This window comes from Theobroma umbraticum, unplaced genomic scaffold, assembly GCF_002168275.2.
Source record: "Theobroma umbraticum cultivar Fairchild unplaced genomic scaffold, ASM216827v3 scaffold_50.0, whole genome shotgun sequence".
NCBI lineage: Eukaryota > Viridiplantae > Streptophyta > Magnoliopsida > Malvales > Malvaceae > Theobroma > Theobroma umbraticum.
The window spans coordinates 8546902-8557523 of NW_018397261.1; the positions used below are offsets into that span (position 1 = coordinate 8546902).

The 10622-nt window shown below is 31.8% G+C and overlaps 1 protein-coding gene across 2 annotated transcripts in view; it reads left to right on the forward strand.

Moving 5' to 3' along the window:
* Window positions 1-3922: 3922 nt before the first annotated feature.
* The window catches only part of LOC110418536 (ABC transporter C family member 2-like), a 15973-nt gene continuing 9273 nt past the window's right edge, over window positions 3923-10622 (forward strand). Inside the window, exons 1-12 of one of the 2 annotated variants that reach the window (XM_021431285.2) lie at window positions 3933-4010; window positions 4136-4196; window positions 4783-5200; window positions 6093-6271; window positions 6445-6484; window positions 6671-6827; window positions 7623-7737; window positions 7823-7903; window positions 8262-8286; window positions 9034-9090; window positions 9631-9696; window positions 9789-9863. In XM_021431285.2, coding sequence (XP_021286960.1) covers window positions 4868-5200; window positions 6093-6271; window positions 6445-6484; window positions 6671-6827; window positions 7623-7737; window positions 7823-7903; window positions 8262-8286; window positions 9034-9090; window positions 9631-9696; window positions 9789-9863 — 1128 coding nt within the window. In that variant the 5' untranslated portion in view covers window positions 3933-4010; window positions 4136-4196; window positions 4783-4867. Of the gene's footprint in view, window positions 4197-4782; window positions 5201-6092; window positions 6272-6444; window positions 6485-6670; window positions 6828-7622; window positions 7738-7822; window positions 7904-8261; window positions 8287-9033; window positions 9091-9630; window positions 9697-9788; window positions 9864-10622 lie in introns of both variants that reach the window. The other variant, XM_021431284.1, reaches the window with a different exon arrangement.

Sequence of the window (10622 nt, forward strand, 5' to 3'; positions counted from 1 at the left end):
ATTACGTTTAATCAAATTTTATATTTTTATTTTGAATTTAATAATTTTTTATAATTAATGATTGACTAATTATTATTAATAAAAATATCAATTGTCGTTTTATATTTACATGATAGAGGTGGTGAAAAATACCACACGATCAAATTATTATCCAAAATTAACATGTTATATTATTATCAATTATGATATGTTAATATATTATATTATAATCAATTATGAGATTTTAGCATGTCACATTAACGTCACTCAATTAAAGTAATAAATGACATTTTAACTAAATCAATTTTTAATTATAAAAACTTATTTGACTCAAAATAAAAAGTATAAAGATTTATTTGATTCTAAAAAAATACAAGAGTTTAATTGAACATAAAAAAAAGTATAAATGTTTATTTGATTTTTCTTGAATAATTTAAAAGTTTTTTTGTATGTTATGTAAAAAAATTATAAAATGTTAAAATTTTTAGAGGTATGAGAACCCTTATTAGTCCCCTCCCTCCACCTCTGCTCTAACATGAATCATGTAACAAATATATATATATATGTATATTAAAATTTCTCTAAGTAAATATCTAGTACAATTGATAGTTGAATTTAATGAGAATTGATTGGTCTGTCAATTTTATATTTTTATTTTATTATTTTTGTGATATTTTATCCCGTGTAAGATGTGAATGAAATTATTAAGATTTATATTAAAGTTTTCAGTCAATTACAATTAATAATTTAAACTTAAATTTTTGATAACTATATGATTTAGGCTTGAAAATAACTAAAAGAAGTAGCGTTTGAATCTAAATCACTGCAATTTTAATACCTTGAAAGGGAAAAGACAATTCCAAGAAAAAGGCCAAGCAACCAATGGTTTTGGATCTTGTTTTCATCAATCAAAATGGGTGATTCGATTGAAATGCAAGCATAGCCATAGAAAATTACAATGTAGATAATGGGAAGCCAAAACTTCTCACAGGTTTGGCAATTGATGAAGCCTTTCTGGTGATAAGACAAAGACAAATAGCTAGCCAGAATCTTTTGATTCACGCCTTGACAACTAGCGAGGGTTGCCGTCAACGTTAGGTCCAACCTTGCTTATGTCTCACTCTGTACGTGTATTTATAAATGCAAAATGGACAAGAAAATTGGACTTAGTCTTGTCTGCCATCACAATTACAGGAACAGAAAAGATCCTTTTATCATCGTCATCATCAGTATCGTAGATTATGTATATAACTCTAGCCTATTTAACAAATCTACTTTTAAGAAAAAAAAAATCACAAAATAATTACACCTTACTTACAGAGTAGCAAGTGTCAACCATGTAACTTTCTTTGCCTAATAAAGCCAAGACATTAAACTCAATATTTATGTTTGAATTTGATGAAATTTTTTTCATATAATGTTTAAAAAACTTTAAATTTTTTTAAAATTTTTAATAAATTTTTATTTTTAAATAAAATATTATTTATTATTTTATTTTATGTGACATTTTATAAACTATGATGACTTTACATACTAATATGACATGAAGATATGATCATACATATTAACATCACATCAATACAAGAATAATATAAAATAATAAATGATACTATTTATCTCAAATTTACTTTAAAAAAAGTATAACTACTTAATTAAATAAAATAAAAACTTATTCCAATTTTTTAAAACAAATTTTAAAATATTTCTTTGAATGTTATATAAATTGACAACATCAAATATATTATTATTAAAAAAAATAAAATTTCATCCTTCTCGTAAATCTTGTTGTCTCCAATGATTCAATGATCCATTGCATCACGGTTGCCCATTATTACCTTAATTAAATTGGAAGAGAGGTTAGGAACCAAATCATATTGTTAATTGTGATTGAATATGACAGATTCCTGCTAGTCATGCCTACAAGTCACACCTAACATCCCATTATTTCTTTAAGTCACATAATCCAATCTTAATTTGGTACCTGCTTTGGGTTCATAGTTTTTTTCACCAAAGTTGTCTTTAATTGCAATATCCTCCCCAATTTTATTTATTTTTTCAAAAAAGGCAAATGAAAATAGTATACATCATCCAATGGTTATCAAATCCAACTCATTTGCTAACATTCAATCCTGTTAGGCCGTTTGAACTATTATTTTTTTTCTAATTAAGTTCTTAATTTTATACCATATTCAAATGAGTCTGCAATATTCTTAAAAATATTTTTACCTTTCAACTTTATTATTTTATTAAAAATATTTTATAATGTTATAATTAAAATAAAAATATTAAAATAAAATAAAATAAAATAAAAATAAAAAATTTAAATAATATAAGTAAAATAAATTGAAATAAAATATATAATGTAAAAAATATATTAAAAATAAAAATAAAATATATAAAATTATAATAATAAATAAAAATATATTTAAGAGATAATATTATATAAAAATTAATAATAAAAAATATAAATATATTAAACTTGTATTTTAATAACTATAGGTAATTTTAAAAATTAACATTACATTCTCAATACTGTAAACCAAACGCTACAATATTATCTTTTTTACATTTTAATCATTATTTTATTTATATATTAAACATTGTAATTTTATTTTTCCTGTAATGATATTGTTTGCAATCATATTACCTGTAATCACATTGTATTGTACAGTACCAAACGTCATTAAAATACTTAGTAGTACTGAATTTTAAAATAATTAATTTTACGTTAAGATAAGGACTTATTTAAATAAAAATTAAAATTTAAAAACTTATCGTGAAGGAGGTTATGATGTAATAAAAAATAAATTTTTCGGCGGCTATGTATATTTTATCAATTAGATGCGTTCAAAGTAAAAATAAGGAAAAGAATGGCGTCTTGCGTTACCAACCTCTTGTGATTTAGTCAAAGAATTATAAAATAATATGCACTTTGCGATCCATTACTCTTTTTTTTTCAAATAAAATGCACATAAAATATTTTTGTGGTAAATATTGTTTTTTTTTAAATACTTTTTAGTTTTCTTGGAATCCAAGTTGCATCTTTTGTCTGGAGTCAATGAAAATGATTTTAGATGTAAAATTTAGTACTTTTTTTAGACTTCACATTCGATTTGAATTCTTAGGTTGAACTATGTAATGATTACATCATAAAAAAAATTAACAATAATAAAAATAGGGAAAAACTTACTTCAAAAAAGGAAAAAAAATTGGGGTGGACTTTGAAATAAAGGAAATAAATCTCCAAAGACAATTGCTCTTTAATTATATTAGCATCTAAATATTATTACTTTGGGGCAATTTCATCTGCATTTTTGTGATTTTAATTTTTTTTTACCATGACATCTTGTGATTTTTTTTTTCAATTAATATCTTATAAATATCTTTTTTTGTCAATTAACTCTTTGTAGATGAGTTCGATTCTCACAAAAAATTAAATTGTTATTTTCATTCAATAAAATTTTTAAAACAATCATATTTTTTGTTCTCACAAGTTAATTTTACATGTGTATTATTACGTTACGTATTGAAAAAATCATTATCAATAGTAGACATAGGCCAATCTCGACCTGCTTTCTCTCAAGAAAATTTTTCATATAAAAAATAAAAATCTCACATTTTTTTCTAATTATTTATGCTATTAATTTCAAATTTATGAAGACTTTTTTGCTATTTATGAGATACTCTAATCAATTTCCTTTCCTAAACTATTGTATTAACATATTAAAAACCTATTTCAATAGCCAAAATTTACAAAATCTCAAAATTAAACATTAATTTTATTATTGTAACTTGAATTGAACCATACATTTTGGACCTTGACGAGACTATGACCGTAGGAAAAGCTATACTCATATTATAAAATGACAAAAATACCCTTTCAACGCGACTAAATAAAAAACAAAATGATGGTATGTCCAATGTCTTCAATTGTCCAAAAGCTCAAAACAGTGGACTTTCCGCTTTATAAATTATTGACTAATAATTACGCAATTTTTCCCGTCGCCTGAAATTCATCACTCTAAACCTTCGTAAGCGGTGACGCAGATCCTTCGTCGCCAGAAGCTCTTTTTTGTTTTTTTGTTTTCCTTAAATATTCATAAACATATTTGTTCGTAGTACTACCGAGTAACGACGTTGTGTCTTCGTGTGACAGAGAATCCGATTCTCCTCTCGAATCCAACTGGGAAAGTAAAGAGAGAAAGATAAAGAAAAGGGTAAGAGCATTAGAATCTGTCCGTAAAACATGTAAGCCTTTTTGGGAGAACGAAAATGATTTTTTGGTCGCTTTAGAAACGCCAGACATTGATTCCCTTTTTGTTCTGACTCGCTTTTTGATCCAACAAAGCTTGTGTTCTTTATTTTTGTAGCTTTCTTGTAAGTTTTTTAGCTCAAACCTTGAATTACAGGTAATTTTTTTACCCTTTTTTTTTGTATGGATTTTTTCTATTTTTGATTTTTTTAATGAAATGATTTTGGGTTCTTTTGATTTTCCTTCTTTCGAATTCTTTTTTGTATGTTTTGGCCTCATTTTTTTTCCGGCTTTGGGTTTTATCATAAATGCTTTTTTTTTTTCTAGTTAAAATCCTTTTTTTTATCGATATAACTGCTTCTTGTGGGGGACTTGTTTTTGTTTGGTTACTGAGAAAACATGGCAAAATGAAGAAGACTTTAATATTTGAAGGTCAACCACCATTTTAGTTTAACGAAAAGCAAACGGAAGGAAGAACATACTCTCTCTTTATGCTTTATATATTTTGATTATCTTTATTTGAGGCTAAATTTATTTTAAATTTATCGCAGGCAGAATGATGAGTAATATATAGGAGGTTGGAGGATTATGTGCTTTTAAGTGAAGAGAATTGTGTGAAGAAGCAACAAGGAAATAATGGCTTTTGAGCCATTGGTTTGGTACTGTAGACCAGTGGCTAATGGGGTATGGACAAGGGCAGTGGCTAATGCCTTTGGTGCATACACACCCTGTGCAACTGATTCTCTGGTCATCACCATATCCCATTTGGTGTTATTGGGTTTTTGTGTTTATCGGATATGGCTGATCAGGAAAGATTTCAAAGCTCAGCGGTTCAGTCTTAGGTCTAAATATTATAATTATATGCTGGGTTTGTTGGCTGCTTATTCTACTGCTGAGCCTTTGTTCAGGTTGATCATGGGGATATCAGTTTTAAATTTGGAAGGACAGCCTGGTCTTGCTCCATTTGAGGTAGATTTTTCAACCTTATGCTGCCTAATCATTTATATATTTGTTTTTGTTGGCTTTGGTGATATTTTGGTTGCGTCTATATTTTGTTGTACGTTACCCTTTGGATGAGTAGTTTGAATTTGATATGAATTAGCTTCAAGTTTAATGTGAAATTGGGTTATATTTTTGTGTAACTGCTTTCATTCCTATTGGAGGATGGAATAAGATGATAGGCATTGAGCTGCATTTCATGAGCATGGCTACATGCAATCTTTCTTCCCATAAGATAGGGAGGAAATTCCACAAAGTAGGGTGGCAAAGACACTTTAATCTATTCTGTATAATGTTAATGGAATAAGTTTTAGGTACATTGATGGTAGTTTGTAGCATAGTTTCTTCTACAGCGAGCTGCTCTTTCTCATTATCAGTCTTCTTGGTTGGAGAAGGATTCGATAATTGAACTCTTGTGGTGAATAAAGGAGTTTTCTGTGTCTGAATGCTGCAATTGGCATTGCAATGTTCAATGTTGTATACATACATCTGGGAAGAAAAAGGATGTGTGCTGGTCTGAATTGTTCCATTGACTATTTTCAAGAATTTTTCTAGGTTCTAGTGCTATTCTCTGTTCCTGTTGTTCAGGAATTTATTGCCCTTGATGGAAGTATGTTTTTTCTAAAGGATTCAGGAGTCTAGGATGCAAACTTTATTGTTAACAATGATTTTATAGATTCCAGGATTTTTAACCCTTAAGAGCATGACTGTCTATTCATGCTAAGTTGAAAAAGTTATCTTCAAGGACTTGATTTTGTCAATTAAAAATGCTTGAGCAGTTTATCTGTCAGCCATATTTAATCTAGTACAGTAGGCTAATGCAAATCATATCTAAGGCTTTTTATTTTCATTCGTTGTGCAGATTGTTTCTTTGATTGTGGAAGCTGTCACATGGTGCTCTATTTTGGTCATGATTGGTGTGGAAACTAAAGTCTATATTTGTGAGTTTCGATGGTTTGTCAGATTTGGCCTCATTTATACTTTGATAGGGGATACAGTGATGCTCAATCTCATTCTTTCAGTAAGGGAATTTTACAATAGGTATGCTTCTCTTGGATGCTTAAACTGCTTTTGTTTGGGATTGAGATGGCCTCTTTTCATGTCTTGATTCTCTTCTTCTTCCTTTTCCCTCAACTACTGTGTTGAAATTTGCATATTTTTTCAATAAATACAGTTTGCCTTGATACACTCACATTTGTATTATACTTGTGCAGCTCTGTCCTGTATCTGTACTTCAGTGAGGTCTTTGTGCAGGTGTGCTATCTTTCATTTCTTTTATATCCTCAAAAGGCTATTGTTAGGGACAGTTATGAGTTTGCCTCAAAGGCCTGAGGACAATAATGACATGGCGGGTGATGCAATAATTACATTGCATTAATTATAATTACTTGTATCCTGTTCTGATTACGCTATTAACGATTGGCTGATGATTTGGTTTAGGCTTTGTTTGGCATATTGTTGCTGGTGTATGTTCCTGATTTGGATCCTTATCCCGGTTATACGCCAACGCCGACTGAATTTGTGGATGATGCTGAATATGAAGAACTTCCTGGAGGAGAGCAAATATGTCCTGAGAGGCATGTTAATATCTTTTCCAGTATGTATACCTTTCTGTAATTTATCTTTGATGCCTAGTTTTGAGCCCTGAATGACCATTATATGTTACTTAAGATATAGATCCTTATTCTCAAAAGTGAGAAAATTGTAAATTGTATGCTGCCATGGTTGGTCTACATATGACAGTTCAGCCAGTATTACATACTCGTAATGAGCAATTTTAATATCTTTTCCAGTATGTATACCTTTCTGTAATTTATCTTTGATGCCTAGTTTTGAGCCCTGAATGACCATTATATGTTACTTAAGATATAGATCCTTATTCTCAAAAGGGAGAAATTGTAATTGTATGCTGCCATGGGCGGGGGCGAGGGCGGGGGCGGGGCGGGCGGGGGCGGGGGCGGGCGGGGGAGGCGGGCGGGCGGGGGGGGGGGGGGGGGGCCGGGGCGGCGGGGGGCGGGGGGGGGGACGGGAGGCGGCGGGCGCGCGAGGGGGGGACGGGGCGGGGGGCCGGGCGGGGGGCGGGGCGCGGGGGGAGGGGGGGGGGGGGTTGGTCTACATATGACAGTTCAGCCAGTATTACATACTCGTAATGAGCAATTTTAACTTTCGAATAATGATGACATCACTTGTTTAATTGAAATGGTAATTCTATCTGCTTACTGCTTTCTAACCATGCAATTATTGTGGTGGAGAAATGGGTATAAGGATGATCATTGTAGCGATCGTTTACCGTATTTTAATGCTACCTGTTGGTCTCTATGGAGAATCAACAAATAAATTTTGTACTTGTGATTTGTTATGAATTCTCTTTTGTTCATTTCCCTTTTGCTAGAAATATTTTTTGCCTGGATAAGCCCCTTGATGAAGCAAGGCTCTAAAAGACCTATCACGGAGAAGGATGTCTGGAAGTTAGATACTTGGGATCAGACTGAAACACTAAACAATAAGTGTGTGCTGACTTTCTAATTATATTGAATACTTGAATATTTAATGTATCACAAGGATGTATAATATCTGTTTCTGACTCCGTAGGTTTCAAAAATGTTGGGCTGAGGAATCACGAAGGCCCAAACCATGGCTTTTAAGAGCATTGAATAGTAGCCTTGGGGGAAGGTAGTAAAATATAGCTTACTTATGTGTCTTATCGTTTTTGGTTGTGTGGCTTAAGTTAGCTCGTAGCTTTCTTGTTGATAGTATTTCATTAGCTAATTTCAGGAAAAAAGGAAAGTGACAAGTAATTAGATAAATAGCAGTGAAAGTGGTAGTAACATTGTTTCGTAGTGGAGATTGACATATTGTTGGAGGAAACTATCAAAATACAAAAGTAGTTAAATTTTTGAGCTATAGTCCTTTAGTATGTATATGGATGAGAACGACATTCATCTATTGAAATAGTTAATACTATATACTGTGTTGTGCAAAGTTTGTATATCTTCATCTTTGTCTAATTCATCCCCTACTCTGTTTTTAGGTTTTGGTGGGGAGGCTTCTGGAAGGTAATGAACTCATCTTAAATGTTGCATTCATTATTTGGAAAATTAATTTGATTCTTAGAGTGGCACAATGTTATAACATCTTTAATGAATTGCAAATTGTTTACCAACCTCTGTTTTCAGAAATTTCTGGATTTATTTATTGTGTTCTGATGCCTTGTATTCATGGAGCTTTTGTACTCTAAGCTGTTTTTATAGAGTCAAATTTTTTGGAGAATTTTGGGTAAGTCCAATGCTTTGTGTGTCTTGAAAGTGTCAGCTTCGATCCTTCCAAGCTTTTTATGCTTCTGACATGAACATCCGAGAGGCTTTTCTATTTGCAACGCCTGATCATTTTGTTTCATAGCATCCTCAATTAAAATGTAAGCCTAAATGTGAAAGAATCTGTTCAAAGCATCCTCACTTCATGTTTTCCACTATTTGACCATAAGGTCTGGGCCCAATGGTCAGGTACTCCACCGTAAGGCAGGGTAGAGATCTGCCGGCTGAGTATGAAACACAAATCCTGCCTACCAGGGAGTTTATCCCCTCCTAAGAAATTGCCTAGGAAAAAATGGTCTTCTGTTATAGAAATTTTGATGGTTTTGGAGATTTGTTTTTCTATATTTTAGACATGTCCTTGTTTTAAATCTTCATTTGCTAATGGTATGTGAAGTTTCTCAGTACACTAATGCTAGCGTGTGTTGTGGAATTGCATTACCCTTGATATTTTCTCCATTAAACCTGCTGCCTTGTTCTTTAAACCTGTAGATTGGCAACGATCTTTCTCAATTTGTGGGGCCGCTTATATTGAACCAACTGTTACAGGTTTGCTACTTGTATCTATGCTTTGTTCTGTATTAGTCTGTGATCAAGTTCTTTTTAGTGTATGGAATTATTTAAGTTTCTGAATAACTAAGTTTGTCTCATTTCTTTTTTAGTGAGTGAAAGCTCTCCTTAACCTCTGATGTCAAACGTAAAAAAAATCAGTGAATGGCAGTCCTTTGTTTATGTTGCATATACCTGTTGTAGAATTACACTTCATGCTTGTAATATCCTCTTATGTCCTTTGCAAATATTCTGATTTTCTCTTCTAAATGGAAATACTTTTATATTTATATTATTTCCTTAATGCTAATATTCTTGCTTGACTCATTCTAAGTATGTTAAAAAAAAGAGTGAATTATGATGGAGAGCCCATGTTATTCAGGCACAGTGGTAAAAGAAACAGCTATCACTAAGAAATCTACGGTTTTCCCTTACTATTGGCCAACTAACACACATTCTAAAGCACACATGTATGGTCGATCCATCTTTTTTCTTTATCACCTAATATTTCCCCGTATTTGTTGAATGAACTGCCTGCAGTCAATGCAACAAGGTGATCCAGCTTGGATTGGTTACATCTATGCCTTCTCAATTTTTGTTGGAGTGGTATAAATTTAATCCTTTGCTTACATTGGAGGTTCTAGTTGATTTCTTAATAAAAATGCACATGGAATTTGATTGGTTGAAACTTGATCCAGGCCGTTGGGGTGTTATTTGAAGCTCAATATTTTCAGAATGTCATGCGAGTTGGTTTCCGGCTGAGATCTACTTTGGTAAACTTGTATTTGTCTTGGAAACAATTTATTGCGTTCAGATTTGCTTGTCTTTTGGAATATCAACAAGCTTATTTATTTCTTTTTCTTTTATTTTCTTCATCTGTGGGAGAAGTTGTTGAAGACCTGGCTAAGAGAGCCTTTTGTCTCATTATAATGACCTTGCATACTTAGTACTTCTGGATCTTTTATTATCTAGGTTATTTGACTTGGTTTTAGCTTGCTACGGTTGAAATTTTTCTTTTTTGGAAGATTTGTTTGGCAGGTCTAGCTTGGCTTATTTATTTTTAGGCTCGGTTAAATTATCTGCTTCTCGTTCACATTCTCGTTGGTTGCTTCTGTTGCCGGAATTTTAATTGCCATTTTGCCATTGGAGATATTTAGCTTGGCCTTGAGAAGCCCCATCATGGTCTTAAGCCATGAATGAATATTAAAGATCATCATTGTTACATCATTCTGAGCTTTCTCTATTTGCAACTTAGCTAAGAAGCAATGGTTTTGGGCCATATGACTTAAATTATTGCGGGGCCCTATCCTGGTTTTAGGCCAATGAATGACTATTAAAATCTGTTTTATGTAATTCTGAGCTTTTTCTATTCTCAAATTAGCTAAGAAGTAATGGTTTTGGGTCATATCACTTAAACTTTTGCCGGCAGTGTAAATCTTGTTTGATACCTTCGAATTGCGTGTCAGTTATTGTAGTTGGAAGGTTGTTAGAACTGCTATTATTGCGTTCTGTTTCATAATTCTGAATGTTTA